The 19,489-nt window shown below is 36.6% G+C and overlaps 1 protein-coding gene across 2 annotated transcripts in view; it reads right to left on the reverse strand.

Moving 5' to 3' along the window:
- Positions 1 to 276: 276 nt before the first annotated feature.
- The window catches only part of spop (speckle type BTB/POZ protein), a 91,428-nt gene continuing 72,215 nt past the window's right edge, over positions 277 to 19,489 (reverse strand). For both annotated transcript variants that reach the window (XM_051105916.1, XM_051105917.1), the window contains 5 exons: positions 17,171 to 17,348; positions 13,479 to 13,534; positions 5,197 to 5,319; positions 4,707 to 4,849; positions 277 to 1,269 (listed from right to left, as the gene is read on the reverse strand). In XM_051105916.1, the coding sequence (XP_050961873.1) occupies positions 1,125 to 1,269; positions 4,707 to 4,849; positions 5,197 to 5,319; positions 13,479 to 13,534; positions 17,171 to 17,348 (645 nt within the window). In that variant the 3' untranslated portion in view covers positions 277 to 1,124. The remainder of the gene's footprint in view (positions 1,270 to 4,706; positions 4,850 to 5,196; positions 5,320 to 13,478; positions 13,535 to 17,170; positions 17,349 to 19,489) is intronic.

Here is a 19,489-nt window from a genome sequence, read left to right on the forward strand (position 1 = left end):
TAATAAAAGAAAAAAAAGCCAATTCTGTTTTAGCAAGAGCTCCAGATTTGTCTAATCCATGACTGTAACCAAATATAAAGAGAGAATGGAATCAGCAGAAAGCAGGATAACCGCTAAGATATGCCTGTAACATAAACATGTTGTGCTTGTTACAATACAAAAAGAAAAACACAAACGCAGACAGGTTTGTGTTTTTTGGCATTTTTTATACAGAAAGCCTGGATTCAAATACACAAGTGCTACAAGGAGGAAAAATCCCAAATAAACATCACAAGGAAAAAAAAAAAGTTCAATAAGCATTTCCCCATTTTTACACTCCTCATTGGATTCGTCAATTTATTCGCCCTGTAAAATGAGACCGAACTGCTGTAAGTCCATCTGAACTTCATCTACACTGGAAGCCAGGCTAGCTTGTGGGTCGCAAGTCAAAGTTCATTAAGGTGGGAAGTTCTATGTTTGAATTTCCCAAGAAACGGAGGACAGTTCTGAAAAAAAGCTGTTTGTCGTCACACAGGATTCATAAAGTCACACAGGAATCTACTGAACGCTGATGTCGTCGTTACGAAGACACATGCTACCTATTGAAAAGTTTGTCCTCAAAAATCCCTCCATCCATGACTGTAAAGGGGAACGTCTATTGGCCGATCACGTCGTTTTACAGGTGGGATGAAGCGGAGATGGACAACCGGTTCACACAGTGAAGGAGAGCACACGGTAGTGCCAGTGGAAAGAAGTTACGTAAAAGTCCAGTCTTAATCCATCTCATGTTCAACTGCCCAACCAAAAGCTCAACCTCGATCCATCCGTCCATGCTCAAGAATCCACGGTCCGACAGATTCATAGAAACTCTGGAATACATTTTTGGGTAGGGTTCAACCTGTGGCAGCCTCCACACTCCCCAACACTGAGAAACCCAACAGTAGGGCAGCAACAAAGAGGGTCCTCTGCGCTCGAGGGGTCTGTCCGGATAACGTGAAGGGAGGGGCAGGTCAAGAGCTGGTTTAGGCATCTAAAGGGACAGAGCTTGGGGGGGACGTAAATCTAAAATAGCGCTTTCCCCCCCTTTGTAGGCAGTTGTGTGAGTGTGTGTAGGTGTGTGGGTTAAGTAACGGTACGGGGCGGCACTAAGACTGTTTGAGGCGTTTGCGAGGAGGGCCCAGGAAAGGGCACTGGGCGGAGGCCAGGGAGCGGTACGCCTCTGCAACCAGGTGAGGATGGGACGCCACCATTGACTTCCACCCCGAGGTCTCCATCACATCGGACGCGTGGCTGTGAGAGAGGGAGAGAGAAAGAAAAAGAGAAACACTGAGAACACAATCCTCTTCGCTGAGCTCAGCACCCCGAGGGCACTCGCACTGCACTATCACGCACACCAAAAAATGGCCTTTAACGACATTTACCCGGAGTGTGTTTGTGTGCGAGATGCTGACCTCCGCCTAACCCCACTATGCTGTTGCCCCCAAACACTTGGCATTAATTGCAGCACTTGCTCGCAGTGTCGACAGCGGGCCTTGCGGGCAGATGCCCGTTCTACTTCCCCCCCCCATGCAAAAGGTCACAGCACGGTCAGCCATCCACAAAGAACAGGTTACAGGCTTTCCAAAATAACTTCAAAGTAAACAAGAGGATGGAAAAAGCAAAAACAGCTTTTATATGTATGAAAAAGCCTAGTGTCTGTAAATGTGACAACGGAAGGGAGAGAAAAAAAATTAAGCTTTCTAAGTTCATTTGAAAGTGCTTGCTCAAGATTTATCCATTTGCACTGGTATAATGCCATATTTTCACAGTCTTTCTAAAGATGCACCAATATTACAATTCCTCAAAAGGTCAAAAGTTTACATGCACCTTGCAGGATCTGCAAAATATTCATTATTTTACCAAAATAAGAGGGATCATACAAAATGCATGTTATTTTTTATTTAGTACTGACCTGAATAAGACATTTCACATAAAAGACGTTTACATGTAGTCCACTAGAGAAAATAATAGTTGAATTTATAAAAATGACCCTGTTCAAAAGATTACATATGCTTCTTTCTTTATGCTGTGTTGTTACCTGAATCCTTTGTTTGTCCTGAACAGTTAAACTGCCCGCTGTTCTTCTGAAAAATCTTTCAGGTCCCACAAATTCTTTGGTTTTTCAGCATTTTTGTGTATTTGGACCCTGTATGATTTTGAGATCCATCTTTTCACACTGAGGACAACTGAGGGACTCATATGCAACTATTACAGAAGGTTCAAACACTCACTGATGCTTCAGAAGGAAACACAATGCATTAAGAGCCAGGGGGGGGGGTAAAAATTTGAATTTGAAAATCAGGGTAAATTTAACTTCTTTTGTGAAACTTGTATCTTCTGAAGCTTCTGAAGGGCAGTACTAAATGAAAAACATATGATATTGAGGCACAATAAGAAAAATGTACACATTCATTCTGTTCAAAAGATTTCACCCCCGGCTCTTAATGCATTGTGCTTCCTTCTGGAGCATCAGTGAGGGTTTCATCCCTCTGTACTAGTTGCATACGAGTCCCTCAGTTGTTCTCAGTGTGAAAAAATGGATCTCAAAATCATAGTCACCGCAGGAAAGGGTTCAAACACACACACACACAAAAAACAAACAAACTGTGGGACCTGAATTTTTTTCTGAAGAACAGCAGACAGTTTAACTGTTCAGGACAAACAAGGGACTCATGAACAACTATCACTAAACAAAAAACACATCTGTGGATAATTCAGGTAACAACACAGTATTAAGAAACAAGTGTATGTAAACTTTTGAACAGGGTAATTTTTATAAATTCAACTATTATTTTCTCTTGTGAAATGCATGTAAATGTCTGTATGTTATGTAAAATATAATATTCAGGTCAGTACTAAATAAAAAATAACATTTAGCATTTTGTATGATCCCTCATATTTTGGTAACATTATTTACATTCTGCAGATTCTGCAAGATGCATGTAAACTTCTGACCTCAACTGTACAAGACAATATTTTTTTTTGTCGGCTGCTAACCTGTTAATGACTTACAATAAAATCTTTTTTATTTTGTCTAAATAAATAAAACACTTAAAACTAAAATCAATCATTTAAATGCTGAATCTAGTGAATTTAGGCGTCATAACATTATAATGTACAGTATAGAAAGTACACATTAATTTTGAAATATGCTATATAAGATTATATTTATTATATTTATTATATAGTGTTTTCAGAACTTTTAGTGAGGTAAATAACAGGAAAGGTAATATAATTTTAAAAACGAAAACGAGCATGCACTATTAAATATTCAATATTAAAACCAATAAATTAGAAAAATCTCTGAAATCTCCCAAAAATAGATTCTATAAGTCTTTACGCATTTTTGGTTTTGTCTCAAAATTTGTGAATTTGAGAAGATGTACAGTCGTTATTTTTTTTTTGTTTTCCTTGCTTACAAAAACAATTCTCATAGCTTAAAAAAATTATGTCACATGGACTATTTTACTGATGTCCTTACTACCTTTCTGGGTCTTGAACATGTCAGTTGTGTTGCTGTCTAAGCAGTCAGAAAGCTCTGGGATTGCATTAAAAATTCATAACAATTTTTAATTTTTGGGTGAACTATCCCTTTAAGCACTGTATGAAATTTCTTTCATGGAACCAAAACCCTGCATGCTGTATTTTGGACAGGCTTTCATTTAAATCAAAAAGTTCAAGGCTCATTTGTATGTGGAACTGAAAAAGACGTAAAGTGTCATTTGTTCTTGAATCTGACTACAATGGCCGTGCTGTATATTTGTTGCTGTGCTCAAAAAGCAAGGACAACTCAATAGAAAACCTCTCTATTTTCACTGTATTGTTTGACTTTATTAATTTGTAAAGTTTCCCTTTCTTTTTTTTTCTGAGCAGCGGGGATGCTCCCGCTGACACTCATTGTCCTGTGATGGCTGGACAGAGTCTGGCTCTGTGGGAAGACTGCTGCACTCTGACACTAGACTCCTACGTGCGGCAATAATACCGTTTGAGAAAAGAAAGACGAGCACATAAACCAATAACATAAGCAGCAAACATGAATGCAGGAAAAGAAGGGCAGAGAGGACGAATCGTTTTGGGAGGGGGAGCTGGTGTGCATGTTTATTTTCTGTGTTGCCCTTGTTATTGATCTCCCTCTGTCTCTGCTGTTGTTGTGGCAGTGGGTGTTTTGTATAGAGATGGAGAGAGAGGGAGCTGAAATGAGATGGCCACAGTCCAGTTTCACGCCAGCCAAGTTACTGCCATCCACGAAATGAACTCAAAATTACACCGTCCAATAAAGCTGCTGCAAAGAGAGACTGAACAAGCTAGTAAAATAAAATAATAATAATAAAAAAAAATCTACAAAATAAAGCATGAAAGATGCAGAGAACAGAGTGGGGGGCTGACAAAGTGGGGACATCATGTGAAGATATCAGTAAAGTGAAAGAGCTCAAAAAGCATTTAGTTTCTATTCTAAGACTGAAAGGAGCTGGTTAATTATCACCAGCCTACACAATTAAACCCCTCATAGAAATCTAACAGATTACTATTTTTTTAAATGATTTATATATATATATATATATATATATATATATATATATATATATATATATATATATATATATATATATATATATATATATATATATAGACAGTATTATTATGCTTATTTGTTTCTGAACTATTAGTCTGACAGGAGTAGCACTCACTAGTTGATGAAGTCGACAGCCTGCGTCTTGAGCTGGTCGGCGCTGTGCAGGTCGGCCAAGATCAGAATCTCTGCTGCGTTTTCCACAGACAGACTCGTGCACAAAGCATCTTCACACATCACCTTCAGCCGCTCTAGAGCATACTAAAGACAGAGAGATGCACTTCAATACAAAGCTTGCACTGTCAACACAATTGACACAGGTATTGCATTCTTACTGGCAGATATTGGCTTTGTTTTAATAAGTGATTAGGATTTTTGCCAACTGCTGAAGCTTATGACACGTGCACATTCTGGTAATTTATTGTTGGTGTGTCTGCCAAGAAAATAACGTGATGTGAATGCATGATTGAGAAGAAATCAAAAAATGTTTACAATTGCCATTGTGACTTTTAATAAATTAATCATTTTTTTGTTTTTAGGTGAGATGAAGAAATGCTGTTTGGCATGCATTCAGCTAAACTTGGTGATTGTGTGTGGGCATTACTCACCTTGTCAGCAGCAGCGAGCAGGTCATCGGCCATCTTGTCCAGGTTGGGTGCTTTGCCAGTGTAGATGAAGAACATCATCTCTTTAAAGACCTCAGCCTCCACGTCGTTTATCTCAACTCGGTTCTAGACAACAAATCACAGCAGAACCCCGTCAATCACAGTCCATCAATACTCCTCAACTTCTGCAGACTATCTGTACACGTGTGCTGATCAGCAGTGTTTTATCTAAAACACAGAGGCAAACTATGTTTGTACTTGATGGATAAACCCAAAGTGAAGTATTATTAGTATTAGATGAACCCAAAGTGAAGTACCCATTAGTTTTCTTATTATTCTTCCATCTTTTTTTCTGCTCCGGGAGTCTATGGGAGCCCATAAAACCGCTTATGAGAAAGTTATGAAATTTGGCACACAGAGGACAATCTCTAGTCTCTTGATATTAACCATAGCAAATTTGGAGTCTCTATCTCAAATTCTCTAGCGCTACCAACAGGCCAAATTTGTACTCATTTTTGCTAGTAACTTTTGAACTGTAAGGTCTAGAAGCATTTTTTTTCCACTCTGATTCCTTGGGTCATGTCCAGTCAAACGCATACTAAAATTTTACTTTCTACAGGTCAAGATTTTTCAAAAATATTTTTTGAACTTGTCCTAGTTTGTTCAAATTTCAACAAAATTGGCTCTGATCATCTTCAGATAATGCTTGCAAAAAGATAGACCAATAGACCAAACCATTTTCGTAAAGCATGTTAACGAATTTGATGAAATTTGTCCAAAAATGAACATGAGGCTATATCATTTACAACACTTCAGCAGATTCTGACCAAACTTGGTATGTGTTACACCAAGCATGACCTGAAGGCACAAGTAGTTTTCGCACAGACCTACTGGTAAAAAGATATATATATATATATATATATATATATATATATATATATATATATATAAAAAAAAGATATAAAAATATAAAATGACCATTCTGCTTATAACTTCTGATCAGTTTGGCCAAAAAGCTCATCTTTAGAGCATTTTGGCAAAAAGTAATCAAAAGCTTTTTAATAGACCAAACCTTTTCGTAAAGTGCAATAACGAATTTGACCAAGATTGTGCAAAAATGGACGTGAGGCTATATCTCTGCAACACTTAGCAGATTCTGACCAAACTTGGTGTGTGTTTTGGCACAGCACCACCTACTGGTCAAAAGATGTATATATAAAAAAAAATGCTTAGAACTTCTGACCAGTCTGGCCAAAAAGATTGGTCATATTAGATTTAAAACAGCATAGATTGTCATTTCTTTCTCATTTCTCATTTCTTACAATTCTCATTTCTTACAATTGTACGGGTCATGATTTTTCACAATTTTGAATTGTTGAATTGAAAAAAAAAAAAAAAATAGTTTTGGCACAGCACCACCTACTGGTCAAAAGATACTTAAAAATGGACCTTTCTGCTTATAACTTCTGATCAGCTTGGCCAAAAAGATTGGTCTCATTACATTTGGAAAGGCATACAAAACGATACCCTGAGCGTGGACTATTTCGAATTTCATAGTAAAATGCTGTGTTGATAAATCTCTTAAACGGGGATCTCCAACCCTGCTCCTGGAGAGCTACTGCTGTGTTCAAATGCTCCTGGGATGTTCGTACTAACGATTTACCTTTTCTACATAAAATTCAACAGTTTTTAAACTGCATCTACAAAATGCCAAATAAAGAATGTGCATCATTGTGCTTTTGCTTTTTTCTCTTTTTTATTCAATTTATGAAGGTGATATAAACTGAATTATTGTATATTCGATGGTAATTATACAAGAATATAATATTTTGTTTATGTAACTTATATAGTTTTATTGTACATTGCAAAAAATAATCTCAATAAATTTGCCATCAATTATCTATATCACTTCATATCTCCTAGGCTGCGTCCACTGCATCCGAAACGTTTTCTCACTGACTCCCCCCAGCTCAGAAACTCTGGGCTTAAAGAAAATTTTGAGTTTCCCATTCGTAATAACATACACCTGAACCAGCTAATCAAGGTGTTAAGGGCTACTTAATTTCAGACATGTGTTTTGAAGCAGGGTTGGAACTTATGCTGCGTTCCAAATGAAGTCGGAAGAGGGAACATCCAAGTTGAAATGTTCCACTTTCAACTTCATTTGAGTTCCCGGCAATCACACATCATGTTAACATATTTTTGTCAATTATGGCAAAAACAGAAGAAAAAAAATAAAATGCTAACATCTAATGTTTTTAAGTTTGACGTAAGGTAACGCCACACTATGATCATTGGAAGCGGTGACGTCAAATGACTGCATCTACGGTCAGAAATTTGACTTCAAGCAGTGTTCTAAATGTTATTTCCAAGTAGGAGGTGGGAAAAATCCTAATTTCAAGTTTGTCTAGAATGCAGCATTTGTCTGCAGGAAGTTAGCTCTCCAGAAGCAGAGGATGGAAAACCCAGGTCTTTACTGAGTAATTAAAGACAGCTTCTTAGCTCTTCATTTCACCTCTGTTGTACATGGTCCCTTAATTGCAGCTTGTAGCTATATTTATTCATATTATTATATTAAAATAATATATAATTTGTTAGTATTGTAATATAATAATGGGTCATTGTTGTAATTCTTTAATTAACAACAGTAGTATTAACAATGATAACAAAAAAAGCATCAAAAATAATAATAATAATATTAATTTATATAATCAACAGATAAAACATCAAGAGATTTCAACTAAAAGTAGTGGAATACTAAATTTGATGCTGCTGAACAGCCTCAAGCTTGCAGCTGAGTGGTCTGAAGTTAGTGGCCATTCAGAGATGAGGTGCAGCCTTGATGCTCGCAATGTAGACACAGCATGAAGATGTCGTGGTGCAATGCGACAGCAGCCGCTTTAAAGAAGACACAGTGTTAAGCCCAAAGTATACTTCGGGCATCCGTGTTGGTCCATGGCATGTTCACATGATGCAAGTTTCATCATCAGATTTGTCCGCGGACGTCCTATTTTTATAACTGTGCAGACGGTCCGCGTACAACAGCGCAAGCGCGAGGTGAAGTATACCCAGGCCTTTAGAGTTATTCTAACAATCTAGAATTTATTCAACTCTATGTCACTGAAACAGTCAAGTGGCTGCGCTTTTGGAGGTTTAAATGTGATGTAATTGGACCTGATGCAGTTCAGGCTGTTGAAATTGCTGTAAAAGCATAACGTGCAATTGTGTCAAAGTCTGGTCTTTCCTCTCATGAGCTCCTGCAGTGTTCCCTTGAGCACCCTACACCAAACTCACACAACCACTGACCTCCACAGTATGAGCGCATATGTGCACACAAAAGGACAGAGTCACTCAAAAAAAGCAAATTAATATATAGCTCAGAAAGCCTCATTCCCTTTCTGTTCCTGCCCTGATCAATGTTCCGGAATGAGCGCTGCGAGAGTTTCTCTCTTCTGCCCAAGGCTGCCAGAGCACAAGCTCTTTGTTGATTGTCGTGCTGGTAACAAAGGCTTTTCCGTCCCAGCCCGTCCATCACAGCTAAACCAATTAATGCAGCAACTGTTAGGAACTCCACCACACCCACAGACACAGAAACACGGCAAGGTCAAATGAAAAAGTTAGCTTGAAAGCAAACAGCACTATTTATTAAAGGTTGTTACAGAAAATAAAAGTCTGTGTAGCCTAAAGGTGCGTTACCAGTCACAGGCTTTCTTCACAGTTTTCACACTAAGTTTTACCTTCCACCCCCTGCAGATTGCAGTTTTGGCTGTGAACTGTGGCACTTTTGTGCCACACATAAACTTGTTACAAATGTAAGAGGCTATGTCAAGGAAAAGAAAGCTTGTTTATTTGATTCAATGAAAATTCACTCATATCATTCCGTACACTAAGGATGAAATGCTTTTTTTAAAAAATAGATAAAATAACTATAACCTCCATTTGGATCATCTATTATTCATTTACTTTACCTTTCGTTTTGTGTTTTTGTTGTAGTATCGTTATAGTAGCAGTATCGAGATATTTTAGTTAGGTATCGTATCAGAGTCAAAATTTTGGTATCATGACAACAGTAATTTCTACAGATCAAGATTTTTTGCAATTTTGACTTTTTCAAACACATCCTAGTTTGTCCGATTATCACCAAAATTGGCTAAGATCATCTTCAGAGCATTCTGGCAAAGAATGATCAGAAGATTTCCAATAGACCCAACTGTTTTCATAAAGCGCGTTAATAAATTTGACAAAATGTCCTGTAAAAATGAACATGAGGCTATATTTTCACAACGCTTTAACAGACTCTGACCAAACTTGGTACGCGTTATACCAAACATGACCTGAAGGCACATGAGTAGTTTCGGTACAGCTCCACTTACTGATCAAAAGATATAAAAATGGACATTTCTGTTTATAATTTTCGAACAGTTTGACCAGAAATCTTCGTTAGATTTTTAGCGCCACACTAAATTAAACAATACCCAATTTTCCTGTCAGCCACTTTGAGCGTGGACCATTTCTATGAAAACAACAAAGGTACAGATCACCAAACATGAAAATTCACTCATCATACCATTCCAAACACTAGTGTTCAAGTCAGTCAGTAAGATTTTAACAATGACTGTAAACATTTATAATGTTGCAAAATATTTCTATTTTAAATAAATGCTACACAAAGATTCCTGAAAAATCATCATAGATTTCACAAAAAAGGAATGAGCACTAAATCGGCATTTATGAATTCTGAAGGATCATGTTGACACTGAAGACTGGAGTAATGATGCTGAAAATCCAGCTTTGCATCACAAGAATTAATTACATTTTAAAATATACCCAGTTAAAAAAAAACTGTTATTTAAATCATAATAATATTTCACAATATTACAGTTTTACTGTATTTTTAATCAAATAAATGCAGCCTTGGTGAGCATAAAAAACATTGTTCAAAACCATTGCAAAAATGATTCACATAATGAAAGTCAAAGGGGCTCATTGTTATTTTGATCCTCAGTGATTTTCACTGCATGGACAAAAGAAGTTAAAATTTCTCTCGTGTTCCTCAAAAGAAAGCAAGTCAAACAGGTTTGAAATGACATGAGGGTGAATAAATAACATAAATAATAAAATGACTATTGGTGCATCACAAGAGATGAAGAATGCAGACTTTTCATTGAGTTTGCTCAGTAAAAAAAAAAAAAATAAAATAAAAAAAATTTGACATCAAAAGCACTCAGGTCCACACCAGTGTGAAAAGTCACTGAAGTATCCAGGCAAGTTCACTGGCAGATTTTCAGGAGTATTTCCTTCAGATCTAACTGGCAACTTAACTGTTTACTCTCTCTCTCTGATGAGGCATTACCTCTCAATTCTCTTTAGATTTTCTCTATTGGAGTATCAAATCCATCAATATTCTACAGACATCGCATCCAATTCACTGAGCCCCAGCCATCATCTAAACCTGACACACACATGCGGCCATATTCGTTTCACACGTGCCTATGAACAAACAAAGCCCCAGATCCCGTCATTCATCTATTAAGCACACTCTCTCTCTTGCTCTCAACAATAAACTCAGTCTCACACATTTGCATGGATCTTCACAAAGCTAATAAGCCGCACAAGTGAAAGAACAACAGGAAATCTCACTGCTCCACAAACCCCAAACGCAAGCACATCCTGTCCCAAAAAACGGTGCATGATGAAACTCTGGGAAAGGGTGGATATGACAGGAGGAGAGAGACAGAGGAATACTGGATCAGCAGATGGCGAAACATGGGAATATCATAGATGATGATAAGAGGAAGAACAGGAAGTTTGTTAGGGGGAGTTTAAGGGGCAATCAATGCAAATAATTGTAATTTTAGTATTATTTACATTAGGGCTAGACGATTAATCAAAAAAGTAACTGAAACTGAAATTCAGAACCTCTAACCAACGTAATTTTCCCATGTCAGTTATTTCATTGTTTTAATCCTATTAATACTTTACCCTTAAAACTTTCCAAGCGGCACATTTAAGACGCTTTGTCAGGTTAAAAGAATTTAAACTTTTATGTGCAGCTCTGCACATCAGTGTCAGTTTCAAAACTAATCAGAAGCTTTTGCTCACAGCTTTTGCTTTTTCATAAGTTGTCTTCATTTCAAGCAATGCGTGCTTTGATTTAAATTGTTTAAAACATTTAAAAAACCATAAATGTGACCCTGGACCACAAAACCAGTTGTAAGGGTCGATTTTTTGAAATTAAGATTTATACTTCATCTGAAAGCTGTATAAATAGGTTTGTTAGGATACAACAATATTTGGCCGAGATACAACTATTTGAAAATCTGGAATCTGAGGGTGCAAAAAAAAAAAAAAAAAAAAAAAATTTTTTAAAATAAAGATCTTAGCAATACATATTACTAATCAAAAATTAAGTTCTGATATATTCACAGTAGGAAATTTACAAAATATCTTCATGTAACAATTTTTTACTTAATATCCTAACGATTTTTGGCATAAAAGAAAAATCTATCATTTTGACCCATTTTTGGCTATTGCTACAAATATACCCATGCTACTTAAGAATGGTTTTGTGGCCCTGGGACACAAACAGTTTGTTTCCTTCAATTATTTTAAAATCACAATAAGAAATGCACTCTTTCATTAGAAACAAAAAACATTCCACCTTTAATAGTTGAGCATATTTGCAGCACAAATGTTTAATGAACTATGAGGGCAAAAAAAGATGTAAAAATTGTTCATTAATCAAAGTAAAATGTTCAATATTTTGATTTAACGTCATATAGTCCGGACCTAATTTATATATTATTGGAGTTTGAATTTATATTTTGAATTAGCTTTAATTTTTATATTTTCAATGTGCTTTTGCCATTTTTATATATTTTTTATATTTACTTTTACGCTGAAAAAAATGCAACTGCATATTTTCCAGTTTACGAAACATCGAGTCTTTTTTTCTTGAAACGACATAAAAACCATTCCCTGACCAACAAAATAACCCCAAATGTTGTCCTAGTCAAACACAGTTGTCTAAACAAAGAATTTCATATTGTTGAAATGTTAAGTTCACAGCATTCATAGCAGCATGAATAAAATATGCAGTTACTATTATAGGATTACTGTTTTGCTGTTTGCTGACTTAATTTAAACTTTTTGTTGTTGTTTTGTCATTGTTAGTAATTTGTTGCACTGTGATGTAAAGAGCTCATTTTTTTAAACATTTGTTGATTGCAACTGTTCTTGAGGTTTGTGTGTCTAGTTTTGAGGTCTAGAGTATGTTCAACCACTTGTATCTGTTTACTGGATATTAGTATTGTAACAAAAAATTGATACATAAAAAAAATAAATTACCTATCTTGCTGTGACAAGATTTTTTCTATTAGCAAAACCAGACAATCAGCACAAACAAATTTATGTTAGCTAAACAAAGTATCTCTACTGAGAAAAACTAAAAAAAATATTGTTGAGAGAACTCAAAAAGGGTTCATTTGTGTTCATTTTAGTATTACAAACTTATTTTAGCTACTTGTCAATGCAACATTTTAGATTTATGTTTTGAAGTGTAATATTTATATTTTATTATTATTTATTTTAATAGTTTTAACAGTTGTTATTACCTATAACACCACAAAACATAAAAACATTCCACTAATTCCATTTTTGTAGCTAATGCATTCATTTCCTTTTAACATGCAAGAATTGAGTTCTCTGCTTAGACTGCATTATACAAATGAATGTCAGATTAAATAAATTGCATGAAACATTTCACTAATTGCAAGTGTTATCTTTGACAGTCCTAAAAATAACATACAGTCTTCAGTCCTCATTTAAACAGACATGTGCAGCCCTCTCGATTTACACAGGCAATCTTTAACGCCTCTATGAACAAACTATATCAGGCCTAACATGACTGCCATATTAAAAAGCCATACAAGAAAAATGGCAAATTGTGATTTATGATCGGCTATTGAAAACAAGCAAGAAGATGGTACAGTTGAGCAATTCTCTAAATGCGGAGGTATTAGACCACACACACACAAACACACACACATCTGGACTGAAAATTAGGCCACTGATAGGCAAGGATGGATACTGGGAGACAGCTAATATACTTAGAAACTAATAAACATTGCAGAAATGAGGCATCAGGAAAACACTTGCATGAAAAACAACAAGCTGTGCATGAACATGAATGGTGTGACGCCCTAAATGGATGGGAGTTGTCTTGCTGCTTTTGAAGTATAATGAGACAAAATGTGAAATGTATACAAATAAATAAACAGACTCACCTTTTTACTCTCCTCCATCTCGTGTTCAAACATAGCGCTGAATACGGGGGAACGTGCTGTGAAAGTGAAAAAGAACGTTTTTAATACACAACAAAAAACGTAGATAATTATAACAGACTGAAACAGCGAGTTCCCCACGTATCTTCTCATTCGTGTTCTCCGAAGGCAATTTCAAAATGTTCTTCGAAAAAGAGTTCATGCCATGAACCAAATCAACAAGCTCTGAGATGAATCACAACATTACAAACTTTGATATGAAGCAAACCTGAAAAAGAAAGCTACAGTATGGTCTACTCTTTCATATAAGGAAATGTGCTGCTGACAGATCAATTCAATTTATTTGTCCAGTGCTTTTTTGTTAAATCATAAGAGGGATCATGAACAAAGATTCTGAGGAAATGTATCAGTCGTCGACATCAAAAAACGAAACATCTAACAGCGGTTCCTCAGACAATTTGTGCCTCGGTGCAATTGCCGGTCCTTTTGGCTGATTAACCCAGGGGATGATGGCGGCTCAGACCTTCCTCTCTCTGTTAAGTCTGGATATGGAGTCAGATCTGTCTTGGGCAACTTTAACTTGTTTAAGGGAGTGTGTGAAGTCTGGCACATTCGCTCCCTCACACACACACACACACACACGGTCTAATCACAGCTCAGACACCAGCCGATCAGCTCCGTCTCCACGGCGATTAATGAGCACTACCAGGTACAGCCAGATAACGAGGAATCCCGCCTCACCATGAGCGACAGCGGGAGAGAGAGAAAAGCTGCTTCTGAAACCTGAAAAATTCTGCCCTCACAGGCAGTATACATCGGTAGGAAGGCATTCAAATGTTAACTAACATCATGTCTAAGATACCACTGTCTGTTCGATTTTTGAAGGAAGCACGGATGCTTCTTTCCCTGCCTATGATATACCACAATCCTGCGCGTGTGGGTCGGTAGTTCTGTGTCTGGCAGAGCTCACTGTTGAGTTCACTTCTCACCGAAACCAGTGAAATAGTTTATACATTTACATTTTTTAACTTATGATTCATTTTTAACAAGATATCAGCGTTGCACTCGTTACATATTCACTTGGTTACCTCTACAGCTCATATGAATTTGTTCTTGAAATGTAAAACCAGATTCCCTTAAAGGTGCCTTTATACTAAAAAGCTGTCTGATAAGTGACTGACTGACTGAGCAATAAGACAGTTGTCTTTGGCTTTGAACACAAACACAGAGAAAGACGACGGAGGGAGATTTATTTAGTGACGAGACTTTAACAACTTCAAAAATGTGCAAAAAATTGCCAATGGATAATTTGTTGTGAATTTTGTGTAAAATAAGTGTTCATTTAATATCTTATGTGCCGTCACTAAAATGTACCAATGTATATAAGTGTACGACCACATTGGTCTCTAGATATCAGTGTTGTTGATAACTTAAGCAAACTAAAACAATTAGAAATCGTTTTAATTGATCACAATAATGCTGAATTAAATGTAAAAATTACACATTTCATTTCTAATATGAGTACTAAAATTACTAAAACTGAAACAAAATGAATTAAAGCAGATGAAAAATAGCTTTTTTGGCTAATTCTGGCACATTTACAGTCATGTTTATTACTGTGCATTGCCCCTGTAAACTATTAAAACAAACTAAAGCTAAACAGAAATAATAATAAAAAAAAAATCTTAAGCTTAAACTAAACATGCTTAGGCAAGCTTAAACTAACATCATGAAAATATTGACATTACTAGTGTAACAAACTTCTGCAATAATTTCCTTTAAACTTTCATAAGATAAAATCTCAGCATATGCGAAACTCTGAAAAATGCATTCAAGTTAGGAGTGTGTGATATCATACTTTTTGATTGTGGATTTTTAAAAGCTGCTTTTGAAGAAATAGTATCATTCTACAGCGCACATTTTATCAGTTGCAGTTCTGGCGTCTTTGTCTCAATACACTGTACAACACGACATATTCACGTCAAATGTTAACTCAGCAATGGAGTTAAACTCTTATTCGCAACCACAAAAGTACATTATTTGCATGTGCTTCAAAGCATTGCTGGTTAAACATTCTCATGTTCTCCCTCAACTTCAAAATCATCCTATATCGCTGTTTTACCTTTTTTTTTTAATGGTGTTTGATCTTCTTTGCATGTTCACTTTGCAAGGACATGTGTCAGTACTTCTGCAATGATGTAGGAAGATTTTGAAATGATTTTTGAAGTTAAGGGAGAAAATACGATTGGAGTTTTTAAACATACCCTAACTGTCTTGAACCAGAATACACAGAGTTCAGGCAGAGCAAGACAAGACGAGCGTTTGAGACCGCATATGGGATCGAAACAACCCCCCAACCCCACTCCCCACGGTGACCCGGTATTTCCAGTGTTACCACACATCGATTAACCAGTGGGAAAATTTCTTCACCATCACATCCCTAAAACACAGTCAGTAAACAGCTGAGAGAAAAATGGATGTGTGCTTGTAAAATGTGTGCAGGCCTTAAAGTGACAGCAGACTAAGGCTACATTTACACTAGTGTGGTTTCATTTTAAAACGCAAAACTTTTGCTATGGTTACGCTTGTTGTTTACACTACTCCGGCGTTTTCGGCCATTGAAAACAGAGACTTTCAAAAATGCTGCAGACTTTTTAGTTAAAAAAAATCCAGGGTTGCATTTCACACATTTGCTCTGCCTATCCTTGACAACCGTGTAAACAATAACATTAGCCTACATGCCCAGTGTGCACAAATGTTCATTTGACAAGTGTTTTAGGTCGTGTTGTGTGGAAATCATTTCTGAAACGCAGTGAAAAACACCAGTGTAGATGTGGATCACACTAGCGTAAACAGGGCCTAATAGTACGAAACAGCTACCGCTCGTCATTAAAGGGATAGTTCACACAAAACTTAACATTCTATCATTATATACTCACTTTCATGTTGTCCCAAACTTGTATTTATTTCTCTCTTGTGCTGAACATAAAAGAAGATGCACTGAAGAATGTGGGTAACCAAACAGTTGTTGGTGCCCATTGACTTTGAGTGTAGAGGGGGAAAAAAAAAAAAACACTATGGAAGAAACTGTTTAATTTACCACATTCTTCAAAATAACATGTTTAAATGAAGAAAGAAACTCTTTCAGGTTTAAAATAACTTGAAAGTGAGTAAATGATGACAGAAGTTTCATTTTTGGGTGAACTATGCCTTTATTGTTAATAAAACAACAAAAGAGAGAAAAATCACTCACTGCTCTTGACTGAAGAACTTTAATACAATTGATTTGATAAAAATCAATGTATAAGTTACACAGTGAAGTGTATATAGTGTTTTATTTCTAGATTTGTTCACTCAATTTCTTGAATGCTACTGCTAAATACACCTACTGTACCTGAAAAATAAAGCACTGTTTGACTTTTTGTATATTATGTGTATTTGTATTTTGGTTCTTATTTTTTTAAAATACAATAATTAAAATGTTTAATTAATAAAAAATATGTTGTTACCTTGTAAAGCTTTGTTTTTAAAACAGAGAAAATAGTTTGGCTGTACTGCTCAGAGAGCTTGCAAAATAGTAAAACCAACATAAAGAATTGTGATAAAAATCACGATTCTTAAAAAAAATATTTTTGAAAAAATATTTTTGTCATATTGGCTGACCCTAATTCAAGTGTGTGTATTTCCCACATTACCTGCCAGTATGGCTTTGTGCGCCTGGAACTCCTGCCCGGCGACACACAGCGAGCAGTCCGTGAATCTGGAATGTTCCCACAATCCACCCAGTTCATCTGCCAGCCGGCAGTCAGGAACCTTCACCATGTTCATGGTGTTCTGACCCGAGATGTTCACGGAGTCCTGCACCACACTCACCTGAACACACAAAAACAAAATGCAAAACCAAATCAGTGCTGTGCATTAAAATGTGTAAACAATAAGTGTTGAGCAAGCACTGAGTAAAATAATAATAATATAAAAAATAAAAGATACTTAGCGCACATTTGCATTGACATATTACAATGAAATTACAGAAATTATGGATTAAATGAGCCATTTGACAGCCTGCTTATAGTAATGGCCATTTAAAAAAAAAAAAAAAAAAAAACTCATAAGCCACTACTTTAAAGACACCAGTTTCATGCGTTCTGGGTTAACTTTTATGTTTATTTTAAAGACACATTTAAGGACATCCATATGTCAGCCAATATGGTAGATCCTGATTACACTGGCTCAGGGGGGACACCACAACGACTGTTCAACAAGGGCAGCCGTCTAGTTATCTCTTAATTTACACAAATTGCCTCAATTTGTTACTGGTCTCTGTGTGTGAGCGTGTGTATGTGTGTGTGGCGGGCCACCATGCTGACTTGGCCACCTGTTCCCGCAGACATAAGCAGGTTCATTTATCTCACTCCAGGAGTCACACACACACATGCTGAAATGCCACAGGTTCTCACACCAAGTTAATTGCCATATAAGGCACATTTCTTTAATGAGCAAAACTCCTCACAGACAAACCTCAAGACTGAGGGCGTTTCAAAACCTTGTGAGCTGCCTACCTTTACAGCACAAGACAGGTACTGAAAGTTCATTTCAAATTTGAAAAGTCTGCAAGGCATGAAAACTGGAAATTTCTTTTCAAAATGCTCAGAGGTGAACAGTTTGAAGGTAAAATCAGGGATTATGAGTCGGCAAGAGTGAAATGACATAAAAGAAATGTGAAAGCGAGTGAGAATGAGACGGCGATGGACAGAGATGGAGGAGAGTGAGTATGACACACAGGAAGAGGGTAAAAGAGCACCACAAACAGGAAATTAAATGTCAAGGACCCTTGTATGTTCTTAATGGAGGAGCAGACTTTCCCCTGAAGGAAAACAGGGAAGACAGCAGACGAGAAAGAGAGGAACAAACAAGGGAAGAGAACCAGAAAACGCATAAGATTAAGACAGATTGGAGAGCCAAATAATAAATATATATAAATTAATATGAAACATGATCCTAAAGGCCTCACGATAATGTTGCAATGTCATGATTCATAACAAATCACATGGCCCATGTCTTTAAGATTGAAAAGTCAAAGATTATTAAAGATTTTTATTAATAAAGTCTGTGGAGAGAATGAATGGGAAATACATTTCCTGAGGCAGCTGAATAAGTGACTGGAGTTCTGTCTGTTTACAAACACAAGACTTTATCTCCAGCCTCAGAAATAGGACGGATCACTACTTTAAAGTCAAGCACATCACTTTAATGAGCAGTGTGTGTGAGATGGGCACTAGAGCAGCTCTGTGCTGTCTGGACTCAAGTATGACTGAACTGTTTACTGTGTGTAAATCTAAACACAGAAACTAATGAGGGAGGAGGGTGTAAACTAGTGTGTGTGCACGCCGCTCCTCCACTGAACTTGATTAATGAACCTGCGACACACACTCAAACTCGCTGAGTGAAACCCATGTGCGGACATTCATCACTCACTCATTAGTGGCACGTACGCAAAACAGAAAGAGGAAGAGATGAGATGAAAAAGAAAAGGGAGGAACAATAATTCCAGGTGACTTCCTGCATCTATAAATACACACTTCAGGACAGCGGCAGTCCTGAGTCCTAGCGCCGCACCGGGCTCATGCTAATGAGCTTGTCCAGGTCATAATGAATTCATTGATTAATCAAACCAAGCAGTGCGTAATTTACACACACTTTAATTAGAGAATTACCACATGGTATCTTCTCACTTCAACTCTTAATAACAAACACACCTCCGCTGCACACTAATGCAAGAGACAATTAAGCACAGAATTTACCACTACTGGACAACATAAACAAATTTCTTACAGACAGATATAATACAGATTTGAGTCTGCTTGTATGTTATGTATATACATACAAACACAGATTAGATAGATAGACAAACAGATAGACAGACACGCATGTATGTACGCAAATACATGCACATACATATAGAATACAAAAGCCTACTCTCTAAACTTTAAACCATTTTATTGATTGGAATGAAA

This window comes from Labeo rohita, chromosome 3, assembly GCF_022985175.1.
Source record: "Labeo rohita strain BAU-BD-2019 chromosome 3, IGBB_LRoh.1.0, whole genome shotgun sequence".
Taxonomy (NCBI): Eukaryota; Metazoa; Chordata; class Actinopteri; order Cypriniformes; family Cyprinidae; genus Labeo; species Labeo rohita.